The sequence below is a fragment of the Rhamphochromis longiceps genome, linkage group LG11 (genome assembly GCF_057381845.1).
Source record: "Rhamphochromis longiceps isolate RC_006_pf linkage group LG11, R_longiceps_female_GT1.1, whole genome shotgun sequence".
Lineage (NCBI taxonomy): Eukaryota > Metazoa > Chordata > Actinopteri > Cichliformes > Cichlidae > Rhamphochromis > Rhamphochromis longiceps.
This window is the reverse complement of record NC_140567.1, coordinates 20,276,003-20,301,118: the sequence shown is the minus strand read 5'-3', so window position 1 is coordinate 20,301,118 and position 25,116 is coordinate 20,276,003. Positions and strand designations below refer to the sequence as shown.

Sequence of the window (25,116 nt, the reverse complement as noted above, 5' to 3'; positions counted from 1 at the left end):
AACATGAAAGGTATCATTGATAAAGGGGAAAACCAGGTAATTAGCATTCACTCCTGGATATCAGGTTCACAGTATAAAAACAATAAAAACACCAAAACAGGGTACAAACTGTTCAAGCCACCATGCATTGGTGTGGAATACAAATCACAGATAGTCTGGAATTATATCGACATTATAGGGCCTTTTCAGTAATCATTACACTTCCAGTCATTTTAAACAAGCTAAAATAGGGTCCTGTCTTTACTGAAGCTAGCCGGCTGACACTTACGTATCCGGCAGTGATTGAAGGTCGTTGCTAAGCAACGGAACGCTGAACCGCCCTACTATGCAGCGCTCTTAGAAAAGCACATAAAGCGAAGTTAACACTATCCATGAGCGAATCTAATGGATAATGTATAACTGCTGCAAGTAAGTTGATTTTTTCGAACGTAGTGCGGCGCTAAAGCATGCCATCTTGGCAGAGTAGTCATGGACGAGGAAAAAAATAGTCCGTCTTTTCTTGAGGACCACAGAGTTAAGTTTGTCGAGGAAAAAGTTTGCGGGCTACTGCGGGTGCACAGCCAGACATGGCAAAGAAATGCTGTCAGCGAAGAGTTTCAAGGACCTCTGAAGAACTTCTTTGAAAAGCAGTCGCTTATATTTTTCTCTTCCTCTAAAAAGGGCTGTCTGGTTGCTGCTAATGAGGTATGTCTGTTACAGATGTTGCAGAGTCTGCTGCGTGTGTTCTTACAGCAGACATTTTGACATGTCATAGCAGGAAACTCGCAGATATAATCATGGCAATTTTCACTTAGGGAAGATTCTTCTTTTTATGTATGTTGGTTTGCTGTTACTGGGGCACTTCATCATTAAAATGATTGATTTCACCTGCAATTTTCCTACTACACAGGTAAAATGTCTGCTTTGAAAATGCAGTGCCAAAGCGCATTCTGTATAATACTGTCTTAGAGTATTTATTATGGACTCATCAACTAGCAAAGATCTTTTAAAATGAAACAAATAAATCGTTTCATCATGACATATTTAAAAGTCTTGCAAAATCTCACATTATTTCAAACGCAGGTTCCACCAGATGCGAAAAATGAACAAATCTATATTCTCAAGAAGAGAGTTGTTCCAGTCACCTCTGAAAACTGCAGGGAACTGCTGCTCTTTGGCCTTTTGACTCCACCAGTTCTCCTGCAGCTGTCATGTGCAGTTAAGCAGGTGACTGTGCCACCCATTTTCATACACATAAGCCATAAAGAAGCTTTTCTTTCCATTTCTAACCTGCCTGTGTGGGTTCTGGGTGAATTGGTTATGTTTTTGTCTTCGCAAGATATGTGTTCCACTGCTGTCCGACAACAAAAACCATCAGACTTGGCCACTTCTGATATCTGAAGACATCCTTCGACATGTGGAAATCATGTGCAGTCAGACCTCAGTTGTGCAGGGACGGGTTATGGGGAAAACTGTCCTCCCTATTCCAATAGCAGCTGACTGGATGGAAAAGCCACACGGCATCTTTGAAAAGTAAGAAAACAACCAAGCATACAGTGTAATCTTTGACACTATATATTTTAAGTAAAGCACTCACCTTCTATTTTCCTCCTTCAGGCATGAAAACTATGACAGGGCAGTAGCCCATACCATAGAGACCCAGGTCATCAACTGGACAAATCTGATCCAGAAAATTTTAAAGGAGGATTCATCAGACAAACTAATAACAGGCTGTAATCCAGGGCCCAGTGCAGAACTGAAGTTTTGGGCATCCAGGAAGAACAACATAGAGAGCATTTATCATCAGGTATACTTCCTAACCACATTGGTATTCACCAAAACACGTTTTAATATTTTTTCATCTCCTTCTACGTCACTATTTGCTAAAGTTGTATCTTGCTGTAGCTTCAGAGTCCAGTTATTCAAATGATGGTGAAGATGTTAGAGACGATGGATAGCAGCTATCATCCAGCAATCAAGATGCTAATTGGAAAAGTGTGTGATGGTAAGATTACCGTGTCACTTTTTTAAAGACAATGGGTAGTGTCTGCCTTGAACAGCATAATATCACCTCCATCTCTGTTATACAGTTAGAGGTTAACATATGATTATGATATATATTTTTTGTCCTCAAAAAATAAAGCTCTGCGAGAAGCCGAGGACATTGACCTCCATCTACAGCCACTACATGCACAGCTGTCTCATTTGGAAAACGGAGAGCTTCAACTCATGCAAACATACATGCCGGCACTTTTTCACACGCTTTACCTCATTTGGACCAACTGCCAGTCTTACCAAAGACCAGCACGCATCGTGGTATTACTGCAGGAACTCTGTAATCTGCTCATTGAACAGGTATAAGTTCTCATTTGAAACACCTGTATTTATAGATGTACATAGGGGGGTCCAGAGAAAGAGCTAGCTACTACCGACAGCTGACGTTACTCTGACTGTTAGCTGCTAGCATGAACAAATTCACAGATACAAAAACTTATTCCCTGTAGGCTTCTACATACCTCTCTGCAGATCTGCTTCTCAGAGAGGATCCAGAGGAAAGTCTACAAATGGTAACGAGAGTCATAAAGGTTTGTAGGTGTTTCAAAGACAGTTACCAGACCCAGAGGGAAAGACTTGCCAGCCAAGTGAAACATGCACCCTGGGATTTTCCAGCTGCTTTGATTTTCTCACGTTTCAACCAGTTCTTTAATCGTATGAAACAGCTTGAGGTGAGATAATATTTTTGCTTTATTGGTTGTCATAGTAATGTTGTGCGTGATTTTGTTTCCTGATCATTTTTTTCCTGATAGGAATTCTTTGAAATCATGCTACACTATAAGAGAATGGAAAAGTTGCAATTTGGTGGAACTAAAGGGAAACTCTACAGTGAGCATGCTGCTAAGATGCACAAAGATTTCAGTGACCTCTGCCAAGCACTGATCCACAGTAAAAACTGCCTGCTTGACTTGAACTCTCAGGTGATACTATTAATAAAGATTTTTTGGGATTTATAATAATAATCATAAGGATTATTTAATATTATTATAATACACATGGATGCACTAGTGTTCATCATTAAATACTGTTGAACTGTTGTTTCTCTCATTAGGGTTTTGAAAGTGAGTATAAGAATTTCAAGATTAAGATTGCGGACATTGAATGCCGCCTTGCTCGCTTTCTGTGTTTGGCTTTCAAGGATTGTTCAGGCCTCGAGTCAGCAATGAAAGTAAGTAAGACTGCATGCTAGTGTGGCAATGCATTATTTACCAAGTGAATGGTGAACAACAAAGACTCAGAGTGTTTCGGCCCGTAGATGCTAACTATTGCTGGACCCTTCCTGGAGAAAAGACAGATTAGACAGATATTTGGTCCCAACTTCCTTCTGCTACAGCAACATTTCAGAGAAGAGCTGGAGACGTGTAAACATCTATTGAAATTACAGCTTAATCAGGTACTCCAAGCTAAAACTGGATACTAGCAGTATGCATTCACTGCACAATAGATATTGTTAATTAGATTTTTTTTCTATAATCTCACTGTGTTTACAGATGGAAACTAGTCTGGTGAAGAACATGGCACACACATCTGGAGCTTTCAAGTGGGCAAAAATGCTCAGAGAACGCATTCAAAGACCGTGGGAAAAATTCAGATTGCTTTTTGGCAAGTCAGTAAAAACAAAAATTAGAATATGTTCTAAGCATAAGTTACACTTCTTGTCTTTATTGATTATATTATTGAACAGAAAGAGATTTATTTTTCATATTTCCAGGCCTGCAGAAGGAGTAGACATGGTTACCGAGTACAGCATGTACACAGAGATCTTGAATCTACTAGACCAGTTTGAGAAGGACATTTACTCTGACTGGTGCTGTGGCTTAGAACAGACGTGCCTGATTAACCTGAACCAGCCACTTATCTCCAGAAATACCTCTTCTGGCCTGATTTCGGTCAACTTTAATCCAAAGGTAACCAATTTCATGGAAATATGAAAGTGTACACCTTTCAATGCTCAACTTACTCTTTGACTGAGAGCATGCAGTGGCCCACTGCTAAGGCACCCTCAAGATCCCTAAAAACTTCTCAAAGAATACAATTCAAATGATCCAAGAATCATTATTTCTTACCTCAAACTTTTAATCATACTGCTGACACAGTTTGCAAAGTACAAAAATAGTAGCAGTGTTGCAGTGGAAGGAGCACATTTCCATATTTAGTTATTTTATTCCTTAATTTTTTTTTCTGTAAATTGATACAAAGTTTTCCCTGATAGGTGCCAACACCATCACAACAAACATTGTTGCCCTGGCAACCTGGTGTTGATAGTACCAATAATTCTGCACCAGAATTAATAGTACTTCTTCTCGTAATCATCTGCGGTGTCATCCAGAATGTCCTGGTAGAGTGTTTTGCCATAATTCTTCTTGTAGTCTTCCTTGATCCTCTTCATGTCAATTTCAGATCGTGATCAGATCGGGCGATCGTGGCTCAAAGCTGTGTAAAGCGCTTTGGGGTCCCTAGGGGGGACTAGTAAAAGCGCTATACAAATACAGGCCATTTACCATTTACCCATTACCTACTCACAGCATATCAATGTTTATGCTTTCGCATACCTGCTTTATCAGTAGCAGAGTATTACTTATACATAATCAAGGACAGGAATATAGATTTTTTTTTTTTGTTCAAGTTAGACATGACCAGGCTTTTGTAGATATAGAAGCCTCACTCTTCTGGACATGGAGGTGGGTGTGCTATTAGACAACCCACTCACCACTTTAATCACACTCTAGATTTTGTTCTAACATGTGGCATAGAAACTGAACATTTAAGTAAGCACAAGTGTTTTCTGAAAGCCCTCTCTTGTCTGATCATTTTCTAATAACGTACATTTACAATAATTGATTACACAGCAGTGAGGAATAGATTTCAACACAGATATCTTTCTGAAAGTGCTGTAAATAGGTTTAATTATATAATTCACTGACTTTTACTCCTGAATGTCACTCCGACAGAGGTCTTGTTAATAATTTTATTTCTTCAATATGTGTGGCTCTGTATGCTGTAGCTCCTGTGAAAAAGGAATATAATTCTCAAATGCATTAATGCACCTTGTAAGCTGGAGAGGAAATGGTGTATCACAAATTTAGAAGATCATCATTTAGCCTAAAAGTTGTTTGCTGCTTTGTAAAAAAAAAAAAAAAAAGCCCTCTGTAGAGCTGGAACATCTTAATATTCATCATTGATTGAAGAAAATAAAGAATAACCCTATATTTCTCCTCAGCACTGTAGTCTGGCTGACAAAAAGTCAGAGCTCTGTTAACATTAACTAGTAATGATTCCTTGAATTTGTTCACAAATAAAAATTTAAACCTTACTCAAAATCATCTCACAGATGTAACATTATCTACATTTATTTAGTATCTTTTACTCCAATTGATCTTTCTGAGTTAACTTCAGTAATTACTTCCTCCAAACCATCAACGTGTCTTTTAGACCTCATTCCTACAAGACTGCTCAAACAATTCTTACCATGATGTTATGCTTCAATCTTAAATATGATCAACCTATCTATAATAATTGGCTATGTACCACAGGCCTTCAAGCTGGCAGTAGTTCAACCGTTACTTAAAAAGCCATCTCTTGACCCAGCTGTGTTAGTTAATCAGAATCATATCTATCTAATACACTCCAGTTTGTCCATGTAAATGGAGTGCCCTCTTCACTAAGGTTAATTATGGAGTTCTGTAGGCTTACATGTATTTAAAAGTAAAATGGGAGGGAGAGCCTTCAATTTTCAGGCATCTCTTCTGTGGAATCACTGTCGCCAGAGCACTTGCTCATAGGGGGTCATATGACTGTTGGGTTTCTCTCTGTTGTATTATTGTTGGGTCAACCTTACAATATACAACTTCTTGAGACGAGTCTTGTTGCTATTTGGCGCTGTGTAAATAAAATTGATTTGAACTGAACTGACAAGGCTTTTAGTGCTGCTGCCCCTCTGCAGTACCTTATTTCTGGATGTTTTCAGCTAAAATGCCACTTACTGATGCCTTTGACTTTTGTGTGTAAAATAAATGAATCCGAATTTTTATTATTATTACAAGCTATTACTAGTTATTACCTGCATTACTGGCAGTTTCTGCCAGGCCTGGGGTGCATTTTAAATAATACTTTATGTATTTAGTGGTCAAACAAAATTTTGTTGTGAATGTCAATTTTGATGACCCTTAAGCTGCATGTGTGATGATGTTCGTGCAAGGTTTTCTTCAGATCAGTCCATTCATTAAGGAGGAGAAAAGGCATATATACATAAAAATGCTACAGTAATTATAGTATTACATTTAAATTAATTCAATTAAATTAATCAGTAATTTCTTTTACTTCTCAGCTGACTGAGGCCTTAAAGGATGTGAAGTATTTTCAGACTGTGAGTGAGATCACCATACCTCCAGATGCACTGGCTCTTTTTGAGAAGCGTGAAATGTTCACAAAGGTTTGAAAAATCATTTTAGAACTGGGCCACACAAGGTCACCCATCAAAGTTAAACAGCAGTTTTGTTTTATTTTTTATTTTTTATTTTTTATTGGCCCTAAATGCATCATTTGCTCACATTTGTATTTTTCAGTATGTGAACGGTTTGCAGCTGTTAGTACAGTGGTACAACGAGCTTAAGCAGACAGTGTTAGAGGTGGAACTCCCTCTCATCAGAGCTGAGCTGGAGTCAGTAGACCTGCAGCTGTCGAGAGCAGAGACCAGCTTGACGTGGCAGGACGAGGACTGCTGGAGCTTCATCAACAACACCAAACACCTTGTACAAGACCTTGTCTGTCGAGTTAATAGAGTGAGGGAAAACTGTGATGCCATTCAGTGTGTGATGAAGAGATGGAGCAAACAGGCCATGTTTTGCAGAAAGGACAACAAAAAAGGTTCACTCATACAACTGGACGAGAGAGGAGACTCTTTCAGGAAGAAGTACAGCTCCATGAAGAATGATGGAGACTATATACATGGGCTGGTGCAGGTGTGTGTGGCTGGATCTGTGAAGAGTAACTGAGCCATTATAGATTTTCTGTGAATAGCTAAGTAAGCACTGAAACATGTATGTTTCTGTTGGTATGGTTAAAAACAGCATTCACCTTGATTAGATTAAAGCACATTATTGGTTCTGTTCACTGACAGTTTAAAACCTTGTTTAGTTACTTTTTGTTCATTTTATTTAAACCTTGAATTTATGTGCAGCTTAATTAAACATCACATTAGTTTCATTATGAAGATGACTTGCATATGATACCATAGATTCAAATCTAAGTTCTTTGGTGTATGTCCTGTATTGTTTAACATTAATTTTTATGCAACATGGAGCTGCTAATGCTCTTAGCTTAAAAACTTTTAATTATAATCACAATCATCTTTTTACTCTGACATTCTGGAAGTATTTTTCTTGATATAAATAGTATTAACATATTTAAGCACTTAAGAAGCCAATAAAATAAAATTACTCCAGTTGTTGTGGAATAGATAAATCCCCCCAAGCAGAGCTTCAAAAATCACGTGAAATAGAAATTATTACAAGCAGAAGCTAAATATTATTCTAATACTCTACTTCTACTCAGGAGAACATGGTTCTTTTCCATGCTGATCCGGATTCAGAAGAGTGGCAGTGCTACCTGGAATATTTGGATGACATGGTTGTTGAAGGGCTCTTCAGCTACATCAGTCGCTCTCTTCATTTCCTCGTGGAAAACATGGAGGCAGGCCTGAACCAGACTCCACTGTTTGAGGCGAAGCTAATCCTCAATGGCTCAAAGATGACTTTCTGTCCCTCAATGGAGAAAGATGCAGGAGATAGCCTATATGAACTGATAGAGGGGCTGGTTGCAGACGTATTCAAGACTTCAGTGAATATCAGGAGAGTGGCTGCTCATCTTAGCATGGAGACCTATCAGGTACGCTTCTTTTATGTTTGAATTAGCACAGGCTTCTTATACACTTGACAAAAACTAGGAGATGTCTTCTCTGCTTTTACTGCAAAAGTCACACTTTTAGAATTGCACAATTTGAATGACTTGCTAGTTATTATTTGTCATTGTACTTTTATATGTGCTAAAATGTTCCCAGATTACATCGTAAATATGTTCCTACTAGAGCGAAGAGTACAGCCTCCCTGTCAAAAGGAGAATAGTGGTAGACTGTGTTGCTGTGTTATAAGTGAAGTACTGTTACATCCAGGGTGTTATCAGTCGCAGTCTAATTTCACAATGTCATATTTGCACATTGCTAAATTTAAAATATGTGAAAAATGGAAACATGTATTTCCTTGGTGTACTAAACTTGCCAAACTCATTGCTGTGTTTTCTTCTACAAATGGTAGCTATTCCTGATGTTTTGTTTGATGTAATATAACTCTTACAGGATGTAATGGATGGCATGCTAGACTTGCTGGACCTGAGACAGGAAATAATGGAGCGAGTGGAGAACGTCCAGAAGAAAGCAATAAATTACCAGACAAAGTTTGATTGTTATACTCATCTGTGGCAAGATGACAGGGCAGAGTTTCTCAGGCAGTTTCTCCTGTATGGACGTGCACTCACATCAGAGGAGATGGAAGCCTGTACAGGAGATGCACTCCCTGACAATCCTCCTACAATCAATAACTTCAAAGAACAAGTAAAAAATGTTTAAACTCTGGGCTAAATTCTTGCAATTCACGGGAGTTTGAGTTTTATTTTTGTTTTTTATTTTTAATTTCAATGCCTGTTGTGGTTTTAATTTTATAGATCGATTATTATGAGGATCTGCATGATGAAATTTCCCACTTTGAAGACTTCAGAGTTTTTGATGGTTGGTTTCGGGTGGACATCAAGCACTTTAAAGTCAGCCTTCTTAACACACTAAAAAGGTGGAGCTGGCTCTTCAAAGAGCATCTCTTGAACAATGTCACCCACAGGTAAATTTTATTGGCATAGATTTTAAGTTCTGGCAAATTTGTAGGATCAGTTGTTCTTACTCTAACTTTTCCCACTCAGTCTTGATGAGCTGCAGAAGTTTATCCAAGCTACTGTTGAAGGGCTAAGACAACCTATAGCTAAAGATGACAACCATGGCTTTGTGGAAGTGATGAGTCACCTGTTAGCTGTAAAGGACAGACAGAATGCCACAGACAAGATGTTTGAGCCTCTTAGAGAAACAGTGATCCTCCTGGAACAATATGGTGTGACCATACCAGACCATATCTACTGGCAAATGGAGGTAGGAAAAGAGTGAGCCAACTACAGCAATGTAATCATAAACAGTAATTTATCCACAAAGAATCAGATTACTATATTCATTATGTGTACTTTCGTGCTCCGAGTGATAACTGTAGTTTTGTCAACAGGAACTTCCAGAGAAATGGAGTGGGGCTAAAAAACTGGCCCTAAGAGTAAGGCACGAGGTGGCACCCATGAAGAATACAGAAGTGATGGTTTTAAGAAGACAGTGCATGGATTTTGAGGTGATCATATGAGAAAACTAAAATTGTACAGTGTAGAAACTATTGTAACATACGTTAAGCAACATGAACATTTTTTTCAGGTGAAACAAACCCAGTTCAGAGACATGTTCAGAGCAATGGCACCCTTCAGTTACAAGGCAGTAAATCCTTACAGTAGTCTTGAGAAAGTAGGTTTTTAATCATTGCTTGACTATCGGATTAAAACAGCATTTTATTTGACCTTTTTGGATGACAACTGCCATTTGTTTTCTAGTCAGAAAAAGCAATCCGGGATATGGAGAGAGAAGTAGCAGAGCTGCAAGAGTCTGCCAGTCTACTTGATGTTTCCATTTCTGACTACAGAGACATCAAGCTCTGCAGGCGAGAGATTACGATTCTCAAAGAACTGTGGGACATTGTTGTATATGTGCAAGTAGGTTGATTTATCAGTGATTTTTAAATGTCATTTTTTTCATGGGGAAATTGAAAAAACAAAAAAACAACTCTAGGTCTCATCACCCTACCACAATACCCCAATACATAAATGACTTGACCTGGCTGTCCTCTTTGAGACTTTGAATACCCTGTAGCCTCTAAATGTCCCTATTAAATAGCCTTAACCCACTGACCCTTCTCCATGTGTCTTTATCTATACAGAGCAGTGTGGAAAACTGGACAATGACCAAATGGAGGCAGATAAACGTGGACCAGATGGATGCAGAATTGAGGAGGCTTGCCAAGGTAAGGTCACCAACAGTGCTACATCACACCAGCTCATCTCTCCTGCTGTCTTGCTGTCACGCGCCATTGCTGTTTGTAACAGATGCCCCTAATAACTAATTATGTTTACCTACCTTCTGTTTGTGTAGGACATACAAAAGCTTGACAAAGAAGCTCGCTTGTGGGATGTGTATTCTGGATTAGACCTTTATGTAAAGAACTTGTTGACGTCACTGCAGGCTGTGAGTCAACTGCAGAACCCGGCAATACGAGAGCGTCACTGGGTCCAGCTAATTAGAACAACACAGGTGCATAAATTCATAAAGCAGAGGCCTTTTTGTAGGAGATCTCGTTGTATATTTTGCTTTGCTTAATAAACATGTTACACTTTTTTACTATTTTTATAGATGGATTTCACTGTGACAGATAGTACCACTTTGGAGGACCTGTTGGTTTTACAGCTCCATTTGTTTGAAGATGAAGTCCGCAACATAGTGGAAAAGGCAGTCAAAGAGATGGCAATAGAGAAGGTTTTTCTTCAGCTATGAACACAAACATGTTGGACATATTTTCAATTCAGTTCAGTTCAGTTCATTTTTATTTCAAACATGTGCCTTCACAATCATTACAAAATATCATTCCATTCTTTTGTTTGAAAAGGAGTATGCAGAAGTATACACTTATTAGTCCCTACCCCCCTTGGAAGTTATTAGAAACAGAATTTCACATTAAAGAGATGTGCTAAACAAATAAATAAGACATGCAGCTGTACTAATAGCACTTTTTGTGAAGTTAGTTTATTGGTAAACTTCTATTTGCTATCAACACTATTCACTGTTTATATTTCAGGTTGTAACAGAAATAAGTCAGACGTGGATGTCAATGGAGTTTTCATATGAAGAGCATTACCAGACCTCTGTGCCACTGCTTAAATGTGATGAACAACTCATTGAAACTCTTGAGGATCATCAGGTAGATGTCTTAAGTTACTGTAAGTTATTTTACAAAAGAACAAGAGCTTGTTCTCAAGATCAGCTGTCTGTGAGAATCTCTGATAGTTAAGTGCTGAATAGAGATGAGATCACAGACGTGCCTTCCCCATTTGAGTGTCTAATAGCATGGCTGAGAGCAGAAAGGTCCCTATTGAGTCCCAAGATTTATAGCTTCTGGACAACACAGGGCATTGTTGCACCGTGGCGATCTTTGAACATGTACACCAGATGCGTTGAGGGGGTTACAGCCAGCAATTAGAACTCCTGACACTTTAGTGCCTCCATCTTTGTTTAAATATTTAAATTTGACTTGGCTTGGCATGCTGATGAGGTAGAAGATGTTTACAAATGCAGCTGATACGTGTAATGGTGTCCAATTCTGAAAATATGTTTTTTCTTTAGGATAGGTTTGATTCTATCTGCTGCACTTTAATTTTACATTAGAGCACATTCTTTATGCTTATTCTTCTTTTCCCTTATTCTCAAGGTTCAGCTCCAGAGTGTCTTTCAGAATAAGCACACAGATCACTTCCTGCACCAGGTAGTGGAACTACAAAAACAGTTGACGGTGGCTGACTCTGTGTTCATGGTCTGGATGGAGGTCCAAAGGACATGGGCCTACCTTGAAAGCATTTTCAAAGGCTGTGATGACATTTGCCAGCAACTGCCTGCAGATACACACAGATTCAAAGCAATAGATGCAGAATTTCAGGTCTGCATGTATACACAGTTTGTGTAGAGCTGCAAATTATGTTCTTGTCACCATTTGTAACAATGGGAATTTTTGTTCTGTCAGGAGCTAATGTTGGGCAGTGCCATCATTAAAAATGTAATTGAGGCCACTAACAAACCTCATCTACTGGAGAAGTTAGAGGATCTACAAAAAAGGTTCATGCTGTTTTCATCAAACTTGTGTTACACGCTTAAAGGTTTCCTGCCTACTGATCCTATTCAATCTTTCCGACAGGCTGGCATTATGTGAAAAAGCTCTTACTGAATACCTGGAAACAAAAAGACTCGCATTTCCACGATTCTACTTTATTTCATCCGCAGACTTGTTGGACATCCTCTCTAAAGGAAGTCGTCCCAGAGAAGTAAATTCAGTAAACTTTCCCTTCTTTGGGGCAGCTGTGGCTCAGGATATAGAGCAGGTCATTCAATTATCAGAAGGCAGCATTGGCGTTATGGACAGGTCCCCTGGGGTGTAGGCCTGTCCAATAGGGACTTTCAAAACGCTTGAGTGCACTGTGCATTTATAGTACTTACGCATGCATATGCATTTGGTCTAAGATAGGTTGTTTATTTTTGAGTTTGTTATGCAGGGATTTTTTAAACAAAATTAGTTGTTTGCCCATCAAGTCAGAAGGTCTGTGCTTTGGTCTCCAGATCCTCACATGTTCAGGTTTCTGTGGGGAGGATACTGTACCCCAAATTGCTCCTGATGCATCCATCAGAGTGTGTGCATGACAGAAAAAAACTTGAAGGGTGAATGTGTGTCTAAATGGGCAAATGTAGCTTGTAGTAAAAAGTGTTTGAGCACCCGTTTAGAGTTGAAACATGCAAATCCTTTTATTTTATTTTAGTGTCTAGCCTGCGTAATAATTGCTGTGCTTAATGTGTCTATCATGCGCAAATACGACTGACTGTCTTTTGTAGGTGACCATCCATCTCTCAAAGATTTTTGACAACTTGACTGATCTTGAGTTCAGCAAAAACGAGCAGCTGAGTAATCCTAAAGTTGCTGTGGGCATGTATAGCAAAGAGAGGGAATTTGTGCCATTCCAGACTGAATGTTTGTGTTGCGGGCCGGTAAGATCATATTCATCATCAGCGAATGTAAATTATCGATCACACATCACAAAGTAGCTGAATCGTTTGTTTAAAAAAAATACTTCCCGTTAGGTTGAGGCATGGCTCAGTCGTCTCGAAGAGTCTATGAAGGAATGTGTCAAGGGTCACCTATCCGAGGCTGTGTCCGTGTACGAGGACAGACCCAGAGAGCAGTGGATTCTCGATTTCCCTGCCCAAGTTGCTCTCGCTGGATCACAGATCTGGTGGACTAATGATATGGAACTTGTGTTCAAAAGACTGGAAGAAGGATTTGAGTCGGCGCTAAAAGACTACAATAAAAAACAGGTATGGGAGCTTAACTGACATTTTAAGGCTTTAGTTTTAAATAGTGGCAAAATAGTTTTGCCATTAAAAGGTGTTTGTCATATATTAATGTTTTTTAAGGTTAATGTGATATTTTCAAAGAAAAGAAAGTTTCGATTTGATGTCATGCTCTCGACATGCTGTGTTCAATGATCTGTATTATACATAGTGTCTGCATATACTGTGCATATGATCTGACCTGACTTGGGCTTCAGGAGCCTCACCGTCGACTCTGATCAGAGTTGTTTTATCACTCTTGTCACTTTCATCGGTACCATTAAAGGTTAACATGTCCTTGGCTGCTGTTTGAATAATCTCCCTCTCCCCCATCAACCCACGGCATTGCATTGATTGGATCTGCTGTCACACAGGAACAGGAACAAATGATTTCCAATTATCTTTTAGTAAAAACAAGAACACTAGACTGCTTTTGATCATATGTAAAGTAGACATTCGTGTAATGCTGGTAAATGACCTGCAAGTGACAGGAAAAAAAGAAATGTTAATATCAGTTTGAGGGAAATGATCTCCTGTGTGAATTTGTGTTACTCTCTTCTCCTCTTTGCTTTGAAGTTGTTGTTTCCCACCTATAGGTTTCTCAACTCAACATGCTGATTGGCATGCTACTTGGAGAGCTGAGCTCAGGAGACAGGCAAAAGATCATGACTGTATGCACCATTGATGTCCATGCCAGAGACATTGTTGCCAGCCTCATTGCTAAAAAGGTTAAAACAAATGAATAACTTCTTGCATGCCATCTCATTTTAGTCTGATTGAGCTAACTTTGGTATTATGGCAAGCTTTACTCTTACTGTATGTGTGCAGAACAAATTACTTTTTTTATTAATTTAAAACAGCTTGAGTTGGAATTTGACTAACTGATATCGTAACGTGGCACACTCAAAGATATCATTCTTTTAAAGAAAATAGTCATAGCATCTCAGTATTTGTGTGGCATTTTTCATTGATGACGTTTGATATGAGCCATGTGTGTTTACAGGTCACCACCTCACAGGCCTTCCCATGGCTTTCCCAGCTTCGACATTACTGGAGTGAGCAGCTTCGCCACTGCTACATCAACATCTGTGATGCTCAGTTCATTTACTCTTATGAGTATCTTGGAAATACACCACGTCTGGTCATCACTCCTCTGACAGACCGGTGACTCTTATTGTTTTTCCTTTGGCTGCTCTCTTAAGTGAGATTATCTGCCTCCATCTCACCCTCTTCTGTCACTTAGACCATCTGCATGTCCTCCCTCTCTGACTCTTCTCTGTGTTTTCTACTTATGCTTATCTGCTTTTACTCTTTGCAGACAATACACAACATTAATTGTGTAAAAAAAATTATGTTCACCTTTCACATTGTAGGTGTTACATCACCTTGACTCAGTCACTCCACCTGAACATGAGTGGGGCCCCGTCAGGCCCTGCTGGAACAGGGAAGACTGAGACCACAAAGGATCTTGGCAGAGCCATGGGTGTCATGGTATACGTCTTCAATTGTTCTGAACAGATGGACTACAAGGTGCGAAATTCCCTACATCAGAGTTATTGCCATTGGTCAGTTTATGTTTTCATTTAGAGGTTTCAGTAAAGAAATATATTTTAATGCAAAATTTCTGTGATGCTTATTTTTATGTTTAGTCCATTGGAAATATTTACAAGGGTCTGGCACAGACTGGAGCATGGGGCTGCTTTGATGAATTCAATCGTATCCCCGTGGATGTTCTGTCGGTTGTAGCGGTGCAGGTTAAAACCATTCAGGACGCCATTCGATCTAAAAAGGAAAGGTGGGTAATTGAAGAAGAATATATGAAGTTTACATCATGTTAATTTTACTTAAAAAATAAGTTAACAGTGTGTGCCACCTCACAGGTTCCTGTTCCTCGACAAGAACATTGCTTTAAAACACTCGGTTGGGATTTTCATAACTATGAATCCTGGCTATGCAGGGAGGACGGAGCTACCTGAGAACCTCAAGTCTCTTTTCAGGTGGGAATGATGCACCCACCTTTTTAAATATATATAAAATGTCATTTTTCAGCAGAGAGTTCACCGTGTGCTTTGTCTGTCCTCCTGTAGGCCCTGTGCCATGGTGGTGCCAGACACTGAACTCATTTGTGAGATCATGCTCGTGGCAGAAGGCTTCCGTGATGCTAAGCTTTTAGCCAAGAAGTTCATCACTCTGTACACTCTCTGCAAGGAACTGCTCTCCAAGCAGGTATGAGTAAGACACTTAGTAGCTCTGTAACATTTCACATTGTTGAATTAGAACAGAGGGCACCAGTAATAAATCTTTCTAGATTTGCCTCAGGAGCACAGCAAAGCACTAGGAGTTTGTTTGGATTTATGGTTAGTGTAAACGTGGGAATGCACATTTTCATTTTCTTTTGTTATTTTTTGTTTATCAGGACCACTATGATTGGGGTTTGCGTGCTGTCAAGTCTGTTCTGGTTCTGGCAGGGGCATTGAGAAGAAGAGACAAAACAAGAGTAGAGGATCAGGTGAACTGATATGTGCATTTTATGTCATATTTTATCTAATATCTCACGCTGATATTTGATCTCATACTCATTTTAATACCAAGGTGTTGATGCGTGCACTGCGGGACTTCAACATGTCTAAAATTGTGACAGAGGATGTGCCTATCTTCATGGGACTGCTGGGAGACCTGTTCCCAGACATGGAAGTAGAACGAGAAAGAGACCTAGAATTTGAAAAGGCCATTCGAAAGACTACACTTAATCTTCGGCTGCAGCCAGAGGAGACATTTATCCTCAAGGTTTGAGATGAATCTGTTCATACCTACTCTAAAAAGGATTAAAGAACCCTCTTTTAAGCACCTTTATTTTTGTTAGGTGGTGCAGCTGGAGGAGCTCATGGCTGTACGTCACTCTGTCTTTGTTGTTGGAAATGCAGGGACTGGAAAAAGTCAGGTTAGATTTTTTTTCTGTGTCACTTGCTGTCTAAATAAATGTTCAGCTGAATTTGTAACATAAATATGAATGGTAAAGTGCTGGTATTTTTTATTAACAGATATTGAGAGTTCTCCATAAAACTTATGTAAACCTGAAAAGGAAGCCTGTATGGAATGACCTCAACCCAAAAGCAATAGACAGAAATGAGCTATTTGGCTTCATCCATCCTGCAACTCGAGAATGGAAAGATGGTAAAAAAAAAATGCATTAAAAACAAGATAGCAAAACCTCAACAAAAAGACCAAATCTCACTCTTGTTCTATGCACCCCAAATTCCTGTTTGCTAGGTTTGCTTTCATCACTGATGCGAGAGCAGGCAAACATCTCCCACAGTGGACCTAAGTGGATTGTGTTGGATGGAGACATTGATCCGATGTGGATTGAATCACTCAACACAGTGATGGATGATAACAAGGTACCTCCCTCCTTTTCACTCATACACTATTGTAGACACATAGCAACCAAGGTGGTATAGATAGAAAAAGATGTTTCTCTCCCCTTCCTTCAGCAATCAGCTCCTGAAGTGTGAGTACTTGGAGGTTCTTTTCCACAGCAATGAATCATGTCATACTTGATGAGATATGGGGGTGTTTTCTTATCATTTGGGTAGAGTCTTGTCCATCATATTGGCCATTCAGATGTCGTAGTATTAATGTTTCACAATGTCTCTCAGGTACTGACTCTAGCCAGTAATGAACGTGTGGCGCTTACTTCATCTATGAGACTGATTTTTGAAATCAGTCACCTAAGAATGGCGACTCCTGCCACTGTGTCCAGAGCAGGTATCCTCTATGTTAACCAGCAGGACCTGGGCTGGAACCCGTGAGTTACACAGACTTCAAATTAATCACATAGTATCTAATATCGGATACCTTTTCTGTGGTAATTTTGTGTAATCTTCTGGATTTGGGTTGCTGCTCAGGTACGTTGCCAGCTGGATTGACCAAAGAGAACGGCAGACTGAAAGAACCCATCTCACCATACTGTTTGAGAAATACGTTCCACGTTGTCTAGAACAGATGAAAAACACTTTCAAGACAATCACTTCCATTCCAGAGATCTCTATGGTGCAGGTGCATATGACACAGAAACATGCGCAATGCATTTATTTCTTCCCTTGTATACCTCTACTGGCAGAAAACTGAAATATAATATGCCTTTCTTTTCATTCAGACACTCTGCACTTTGCTCGACTGCCTTCTGACACCAGAAAATGTTCCTTCTGAATCCCCTCGTGAAATCTATGAGACCTATTTCACCTTTGCCTGCATCTGGGCATTCGGTGGGGCCTTGTATCAAGATCAGGTATTCATATAGTTTAATTTAGGTCAATTTTACATCATGCTGTGTACATTATAGCAGCTGTAAAGATAAGCTTTGACATGACAGTGAAATACTCTTCAGAAGTCTCTCATTCTGTGATATTTCAAACAGAAATTAATTTTATTTTCACAGAACTAAACATCAAGTGCAGTTAGACAGTACTATTGGTTGGTTTACTCAGTTATAGGATTATTTTTATTTACTTTTTCTAGCACTATTATTGTAAAATAAAATAATTCATTAAAAATGTCAGGTAAACAGGACAGTTTTTTCAAGAATAAGCTTAACTGTCTAAATGACATGATGTGAATTAATCCATAACACTGTATGCTTCATTGCTTCATAAGCTCTGTGATTATCGAGCGGAGTTCAGTCAGTGGTGGACCAAAGAGATGAAGACTGTAAAACTGCCAGCACAGGGAACAGTGTTCGACTATTACCTTGACCATCAAACCAGGCGGTTTTTGCCCTGGAGTGACACCGTGCCACCCTTTGACATGGACACTTGTACACCATTACAGGTAAGAACATACCTATAAACTGCTAGAACTCAGAGTAGATCCCTCAAGAGAGAAAGGGAAACTTTTCAAAGTGGTTTTATAAATAATTACCTTTACAATCAAAAGAAGCAACCTCCTTACAGCAAAATAACCAAAAATGAACAATGCAGTCATATTAAAAATGTATGTATGCCTCAGTGAACATAATAAGAGAGGGTAAAGTCACATCCTGAGGTTATGGCAGGGGTGCTAGAATGGATGATAGGCTTGCCACTGTGTCTGATTACCATCCAGTACTCCCTATACCAGACTGTGTGGGGGTGAAGGCATGAGCAACAAGGCTTGAGCTATCACCCACGCTCTTTTGTCTTTCTTTATGCTCCTGTGTACAGCTGTGAATGCTCCAAAGGCTCTTGCTGAGCCATAATTAGTAGGGTTTTGTTCTGAGCAAATGATGCTATTATGACAGAATAGTTGTGGCGTTCAGGGGAAATACAAGAAATTATAAATCACGCACAATTCACTGAACACATGTCTGTCAATAAATCACACTCAAAGAAAGCCATAATAAGCATGTGTGTTTCTGTTCTGTGTCTTCCTGCTGTTTCTATGATTGCAGGCTGTTCTTGTACACACAGCAGAGACCGTGCGTCTTCGCTACTTCATGGACTTGTTGCTGGAGAGGAGACAGCCAGTGATGCTTGTGGGGAATGCCGGAGTGGGAAAGACTGCACTCGTCAGGAACAAGTTAGACTGTCTGTCAGAAAGTTACATGACCACAAAAGTACCTTTGAACTACTACACCTCCTCCCTCATGTTGCAGGGTGAGTGGCGTTTTTGATTGTCATGTGGAACAGAGTAGCACATGCAATGAACTGTAGCACCACCTACTGGCAATGACTGTTAATGTCCGTGCACGACTCACACACTGCTTTATTTATTTATTTTATTTATATCTCTCAAAACTGCACTGTTGTACGTAGGTGTCACTTTATATTTTTCCCTAGAATGTCCTCTATCTTTCTTAACTCTAAATTCTTATTTACACCAAGTTGAGAGAGAAGCAGTATTTCGATTATCCTGTGTGTCCAATACATGTAGTGAATTGCCAGTAAAAATCTTTGATCTTTAAAAATCTTAGTTAAATTTGGTTCAGTCAATGTTTTTATTGCTGTTCATTTGTTTATTTCTGTTGCAGCGATCTTAGAGCGACCATTAGAGAAAAGAGCAGGCAGAAGCTACTCCCCTGTAGGCAACAGAAGGCTGATCTACTTTATAGATGACATGAACATGCCAGCTATGGACAATTATGGCACAGTGCAGCCTCACACACTTATACGCCAACATCTGGATTATGGGCACTGGTAAGACGACTCTGCACACACCAAGCCAAAACAAGTCAAGTCAGAGATTCTGTATAGTTTCTCTAAGGAGCACGGACAGACATAGAATAACAGCATATGCAAGAATAAAAAAAACTTGCAAACAATATGAACAAACAGTACCTGTTTTTCAGCTGTAATCTCGTGACAGTTTTTTTTTTTTTGATTAGCCATTGAAACCTTCTTCAATTTCCTTCTCTCTGCAGTTATGACAGACAGAAACTGACCCTGAAAGAAATACATAATACCCAATATGTTGCCTGTATGAATCCAACTGCTGGGACTTTCATTATCAACCCCAGATTACAGGTATGATAGCAGGTAAAACTGTTGTATATACCAACATAATCTATTTTTCAAAAAATATAGTTATGCAGAGCAGTGCTGATGGTTTGAGTTGTAGTTTAAATTAATCTAAATTAAAGTGGATGTGCAATAATGCACAAATCCTGCATTATCATGCTTTTTTCATTGCTTTCTAATCTTCAGAAACTGTTTTGAACCTAATTTTAAATGTTGATAAATTTAATCTCCTGAGACCCTACATGCTCATATGGGGACATTACATCTGCACCTTTTACTTTATTCTGACATACAGTGTTTTATATTTGTTACTTACTTTTATACTTTGTTAAGCAATGGCAATTTTATTTACTTATTCTGTAAAATTAGCCCATTGTCACCACATCACAAATGTTAAAAAAAGTATGTAACAAAGTTTGTTTGTTTACTCAAATAAGAGCTCGATTTCAACAGTGCTTTATATTGTGAAGATATTATGGGGGTTCTATTTTATTGGTGTGGGACTTCATACCACTACTTAATACATACTACTGCTACTACAAAGAAAACACAATATGTGTCAAGAATGATTGCTACTTCTACATTCATACATTTGTCACAGTGTTTGGTGTTTAACAGAGCCCATTTCTAAGCAAGATGTTATCTATACACATATATACTAAACACATTTTGCAATTTTTGTGTGCCTTTGCTCTCTACAGAGGCATTTCTCTGTGTTTGCAGTGAACTTTCCTCCATGTGATGCTCAGAGGTCGATCTTCAGTCAGATCCTGTGTAGTCATCTGAAGCAGCAGCTCTTCAGTCCCCTTGTTCAGAGTAGTGCTGCAGCTGTCATTCAGGCAGCCATAACTCTTCACCACAAGATGGTTCATAATTTTCTGCCCACAGCCATCAAGTTTCACTACACGTTTAATCTTCGAGATCTGTCAAATGTCTTTCAGGTATTGCCCATAGTAAACACTCATACAACTTGACTTGTGTATTAAAAGTAAAATATTAATATGATATGTGAAATTAAGGGCATCCTCTTCTCTGGACCTGAGAATGTGAAAGACAGCGCTGACCTGGCACAGTTGTGGCTCCACGAGTCCTGCAGAGTATACTCAGACAGACTGGTAGATCTAAAGGACCTGCAGCTTTTTCAGAAGTTCCAGTTGGAGACTATGCAAGAATGTTTTGAGGTGCAAAGCAGCTTTTGAGAAACAGAATAAACTGCTGCTTTTCATCATCACATAAAAACTTTACCCATTATTATTACTATGCCTGTTTCCTGTTTTCTTCTAGGGACTGGAGGATATAAAGGTGAAAAAGCAGCCCCTCCTTTATTGCCACTTTGCTCAGATGGGTGAGAAAGCCTCCTATACCCCTGTCACAGACTGGTCTGCACTCAGCACCATCCTCACGGATGCCCTGGAAAGCTACAATGAGATTCATCCAGCCATGAACCTAGTGTTGTTTGAAGATGCCATGCAACATGTGTAAGTGGAGCTGGTTTCCATATAAATATCATAGTTATAATAAAACTATGTCATACTGGAAAAATAATATGATGTAAATATAATTAGAACTATAATGAAGAGATGTGTTATTGCCAGCTGCCACATCAGTCGTATCTTGGAAACTCCAAGAGGTCATGGCTTACTGGTCGGAGTCGGGGGCAGTGGGAAGCAAAGCCTGACTCGTCTGGCTGCCTACCTATCCTCTGTGGAAGTCTTCCAAATTATTCTGAGTAAAGGTTACACAGTCCAGGACTTCAAGGTAAATACTTGGTGACAGATTAGAGCCAAGAACATGAACCACTGTTTGACTTTCACAGGTTATGAAAATGTAGAGGAAAAAACGTTCTTTAAATCAAGGTGCCTTTAAAGAATACCCAGATGAGCTTTCCTTCTCGCCGAATGCAGCATATTGATATAATTCAGTTTTGCTGAGATCCTCCAGTGATGCATAAAATAATTGTCAGATACTATTAAAAGACACTGGGCAATATTTTAATACATTATTGATGAGGTAAGCCTATCAATTTATCATTTAAAAGCCTCTTAAAAAATCAAAGTGTTAATCATGGGATTTTAGATATCCAATTGATGAATTTATTGAACAGTTTGATCTTCATGCCACTCAATATGAATATTATCCATTCATGGCCTGTGTGGTTTTTGTGTAGATGGATTTGGCCGGTTTGTTCCTGAAGGCTGGAGTGCAGAACAAGCGTGTGGCTTTGCTCCTGAGTGACGCACAAATATCCGATGACCGGTTTCTGGTCATTATTAATGACTTTCTGGCATCAGGTCAGACCCAAACTCCAAATTAATTTACACTGTGTTGTTTCATCTGTTCACCTGACTCATATACCTGTTCGGTATATGTAGCATTTTTTCTTTATGATTGTGAAGTACAATCATACTTCAAATGCATTCAGCCTCTAAGATTGTTCTGTTCTGAATATCCATCATTAGCATTTGCTAGTCTGTAATAATGACTGTGTTTTGCTGTACAGGGGAAGTTCCTGAGGTTTTCAGTGAGGAGGAGATTGAAAGTATTGTGTCTGGGGTGAGAGCTGATGTGCGAGGCCTTGGTCTTCTGGACAACAGGGAAAACTGTTGGAAATTTTTCACAGATCGAGTGGGACTACAGCTCAAGGTTTAGTCTTTCAGATTTCGTATGTTTTTTTTAATCCACCAATGCATTTAAATTTAACATGTTCTGTTAGAGTTTTAATGGTAATCTGTCTTCTACAACAACAACTACCCCCTGATCCTTTAAAAGGTTCCAGTTATGCACTGAAGGCTGACATTAAAAAGTGAGATTATTAGCTCTGGATGAATTCAGGGCTGAAAATACACTGCATGAATTGAGTGCCCGGATCCCGAAGAACATCTGGAATAACCTCTCTCTTTTCTCATTTCAATTTTATTATAAGCTGTTAAAAAGTAAGAATTGAAATGTTTCATTTTTGCCCTGTCTTCGTCCCCAAAACACCCGGATCCCAATCTGGATCAGGATTGACTCCAAAAGTTAATCACCTCCAGGCTGGGTCAAATCCTACTACTGGTAAATTTATCATGCAAATCCATTCATAACTTTTAGAGAAATTCTGCTACCAAACAAACAAACTAAAATAAAGAGAAATTCTTACACATACATTAGATTTGAGCTGGGGAAATTAAAAGCACAGCTGCTGTTTAATATTACTAAATATGTTTAACAAGCTGAATTAACCAAGCCTGACAAAGTGGGGGGGTTAAAAGGAAGGAAATTCTTTTCTCAGTCACTACACATGTATGCCATCCAGCTAGTGTTTGCGCCAGGGCCTCTGGTAGCGTCACCGTCTGCTCCAGCCAACTGGGAATGTAGCTCCTGTCTATGTGCCAAGGTGTTGAAAGTGGGGGCCCAGGCTGCTGCCAGTTTCCCTTTGGAGATGCATCATTTCAATGTCTGTGACCTGTGTTGATTTTCCTACGTGTACTCTTTGATGAAGTGTGTTTCTACTAATCTTTTAGTGCACATGGTAGACTTTCTCTCTTTGCTTTCTTCTTTGCAGGTAGTCCTGTGTTTCTCTCCTGTGGGCAGTGTTCTGCAGGTTAGGGCTCGTCACTTTCCAGCCCTCATCAACTCCACAATCATCGACTGGTTTTATTCTTGGACCCCTGAAGCTCTGCAGTCAGTCAGCTACAGGTTCATCCAAGAAGTTGAAGGCATTGAGGTCAGGCTTTTGAACTCAAGAACAATATCTCATAATGTCTTATAACTTAACGGTCATATTCTGTACAACACAACATGTGCCAAATTACTAAAAAAAACAATATCAGCTGTCAGATATGTATGCAGCTGGTACTGTATCTTGCCTAGGTTTGTCATGTACCCTGATATTCGGGACTCAGTTGGACTTTAATGAACACCTTGTAATTATTGCTGTGCAGCTGGATTAAGTTTTCCATGGATCCTTCATCATTAGTTCTCTTCTGAGGTTCTGACAAATTGCCGAACACATGCCTGGGGACACTCAGTGAGTGCAGCATATCATTGTTTTCCATCATGGCAGTGGAATGATCACAACCCAGACTCATTTATGTTAATGAGAGAAGAGTGATTAAGCACATAACGACCCTCTAAGGTGGCACAGCTGTCACAACCAGGAAGCGTCATCACATATGTGAACATGTGCCAGACCATTACTTTCCACTCTTGAGTGTTGTGCATGTTCATGTGCAGGCGTGTCTTGTTGTAATAGTAGCTGTAGTGCTTAGAAGTTGTGTGATGATGATGATGACGATGATTAGGGTAGGGGTGCAACGATACACAAAATTCACGGTTCGGTTCGATACTTTGGTGTCACGGTTCGATATTTTTTCAATACAAAAAAATGTTCATGCATTTTTAATTTGTCATTTATTAAAATTATAAATATATATTTTAACTCAAAAGTACAGTTTTTAAATTTAACCCTAACCCTTGTGCGTGTTTTTTATTTTGACAGCGAATGCGCACCTGCGGACCACTTATGTGCAGCCCTGGTTATTTAGCTCATCATATCGCAGCCACAGAAATTCTTTTGTCCATGAAACCATAAAGCTGCACTTTCTTTTTGCCTTATAGTCTGATTTGTCATAACTTCTCCGTTTTGTGGTAAGCTTTTCTTTGGCTGTCACTTCTTCACCCTGACCTGTCTTATTTGGCTCAGCAGAACTGAAATGCTTTTACACGCTCACTCACATAAGCTCAGCGATTCTCTGCGCGATCAACCTCTCACATGTTTAAGCTTGCTGCGGGAGATTTCACTTGTCATGTTTGCATAGTAAGCTAACGATTAATAAGACGATGTCAGAGGAATTGGTGCACAAATTATCATCACTCACAGATCAGTGCTGTCGCTCTCTATACACAGTTCGCACGATTGCAAAGTGAAAGCAAAAAAACAAGCGCAAATTCAAACGCGACTTCAATATGTCACATATTGACAGTGGCTCACCGATGCCAATGACATAATTACCCAGCTACATTTCTGAAAGAATGCAAAAGCATTGACATATATTTTTCCTACAATAGCCCGACGGGCAGGGAAGAGAAAGATTTTGGTAGCCCGACTGAAAAAATCGCTAGCTCCAGGACGTCGGGCTAGCGATATTGCAAGCCCTGTATCTGATTGAGGAATCACTCATCTTTGGAAAAGAGAGTTTATTACAGAGAAATGTCTCTTTCCAAAATAAAAGCTATACTATCCGCTTCTTCTGGGCTATATTCTCAGCAGCATAAGGAGAATCATGTGCTAACAGCTGTCTAAATGACTCGGCTAAAGTTAGTAGCATGCTTGCT

The 25,116-nt window shown here is 39.4% G+C and overlaps 1 protein-coding gene across 2 annotated transcripts in view; it reads left to right on the top strand.

Moving 5' to 3' along the window:
• The first annotated feature begins 323 nt into the window (after nucleotides 1-323).
• The window catches only part of LOC146658951 (dynein axonemal heavy chain 11), a 41,869-nt gene continuing 17,076 nt past the window's right edge, over nucleotides 324-25,116 (top strand). The window contains exons 1-55 of one of the 2 annotated variants that reach the window (XM_085422719.1): nucleotides 324-684; nucleotides 1,063-1,206; nucleotides 1,319-1,512; nucleotides 1,597-1,786; nucleotides 1,885-1,984; nucleotides 2,123-2,334; nucleotides 2,484-2,705; nucleotides 2,787-2,954; nucleotides 3,086-3,202; nucleotides 3,290-3,427; nucleotides 3,525-3,640; nucleotides 3,746-3,941; nucleotides 6,362-6,466; nucleotides 6,600-6,995; nucleotides 7,588-7,920; nucleotides 8,387-8,641; nucleotides 8,752-8,921; nucleotides 9,001-9,223; nucleotides 9,351-9,467; nucleotides 9,548-9,634; nucleotides 9,721-9,879; nucleotides 10,104-10,187; nucleotides 10,316-10,474; nucleotides 10,574-10,696; nucleotides 11,016-11,138; nucleotides 11,646-11,870; nucleotides 11,955-12,046; nucleotides 12,126-12,252; nucleotides 12,815-12,967; nucleotides 13,061-13,294; nucleotides 13,906-14,037; nucleotides 14,313-14,473; nucleotides 14,683-14,839; nucleotides 14,959-15,104; nucleotides 15,190-15,306; nucleotides 15,397-15,535; nucleotides 15,726-15,818; nucleotides 15,902-16,096; nucleotides 16,173-16,250; nucleotides 16,351-16,483; nucleotides 16,580-16,707; nucleotides 16,966-17,114; nucleotides 17,215-17,365; nucleotides 17,466-17,597; nucleotides 17,963-18,136; nucleotides 18,735-18,939; nucleotides 19,314-19,479; nucleotides 19,704-19,806; nucleotides 20,502-20,741; nucleotides 20,820-20,981; nucleotides 21,085-21,278; nucleotides 21,396-21,558; nucleotides 21,968-22,091; nucleotides 22,301-22,443; nucleotides 23,345-23,506. In XM_085422719.1, the coding sequence (XP_085278845.1) occupies nucleotides 469-684; nucleotides 1,063-1,206; nucleotides 1,319-1,512; nucleotides 1,597-1,786; nucleotides 1,885-1,984; nucleotides 2,123-2,334; nucleotides 2,484-2,705; nucleotides 2,787-2,954; nucleotides 3,086-3,202; nucleotides 3,290-3,427; nucleotides 3,525-3,640; nucleotides 3,746-3,941; nucleotides 6,362-6,466; nucleotides 6,600-6,995; nucleotides 7,588-7,920; nucleotides 8,387-8,641; nucleotides 8,752-8,921; nucleotides 9,001-9,223; nucleotides 9,351-9,467; nucleotides 9,548-9,634; nucleotides 9,721-9,879; nucleotides 10,104-10,187; nucleotides 10,316-10,474; nucleotides 10,574-10,696; nucleotides 11,016-11,138; nucleotides 11,646-11,870; nucleotides 11,955-12,046; nucleotides 12,126-12,252; nucleotides 12,815-12,967; nucleotides 13,061-13,294; nucleotides 13,906-14,037; nucleotides 14,313-14,473; nucleotides 14,683-14,839; nucleotides 14,959-15,104; nucleotides 15,190-15,306; nucleotides 15,397-15,535; nucleotides 15,726-15,818; nucleotides 15,902-16,096; nucleotides 16,173-16,250; nucleotides 16,351-16,483; nucleotides 16,580-16,707; nucleotides 16,966-17,114; nucleotides 17,215-17,365; nucleotides 17,466-17,597; nucleotides 17,963-18,136; nucleotides 18,735-18,939; nucleotides 19,314-19,479; nucleotides 19,704-19,806; nucleotides 20,502-20,741; nucleotides 20,820-20,981; nucleotides 21,085-21,278; nucleotides 21,396-21,558; nucleotides 21,968-22,091; nucleotides 22,301-22,443; nucleotides 23,345-23,506 (8,925 nt within the window). In that variant the 5' untranslated portion in view covers nucleotides 324-468. Of the gene's footprint in view, nucleotides 685-1,062; nucleotides 1,207-1,318; nucleotides 1,513-1,596; nucleotides 1,787-1,884; nucleotides 1,985-2,122; nucleotides 2,335-2,483; nucleotides 2,706-2,786; nucleotides 2,955-3,085; nucleotides 3,203-3,289; nucleotides 3,428-3,524; nucleotides 3,641-3,745; nucleotides 3,942-6,361; nucleotides 6,467-6,599; nucleotides 6,996-7,587; nucleotides 7,921-8,386; nucleotides 8,642-8,751; nucleotides 8,922-9,000; nucleotides 9,224-9,350; nucleotides 9,468-9,547; nucleotides 9,635-9,720; nucleotides 9,880-10,103; nucleotides 10,188-10,315; nucleotides 10,475-10,573; nucleotides 10,697-11,015; nucleotides 11,139-11,645; nucleotides 11,871-11,954; nucleotides 12,047-12,125; nucleotides 12,253-12,814; nucleotides 12,968-13,060; nucleotides 13,295-13,905; nucleotides 14,038-14,312; nucleotides 14,474-14,682; nucleotides 14,840-14,958; nucleotides 15,105-15,189; nucleotides 15,307-15,396; nucleotides 15,536-15,725; nucleotides 15,819-15,901; nucleotides 16,097-16,172; nucleotides 16,251-16,350; nucleotides 16,484-16,579; nucleotides 16,708-16,965; nucleotides 17,115-17,214; nucleotides 17,366-17,465; nucleotides 17,598-17,962; nucleotides 18,137-18,734; nucleotides 18,940-19,313; nucleotides 19,480-19,703; nucleotides 19,807-20,501; nucleotides 20,742-20,819; nucleotides 20,982-21,084; nucleotides 21,279-21,395; nucleotides 21,559-21,967; nucleotides 22,092-22,300; nucleotides 22,444-23,344; nucleotides 23,507-25,116 lie in introns of those variants that run through there. The other variant, XM_085422718.1, reaches the window with a different exon arrangement.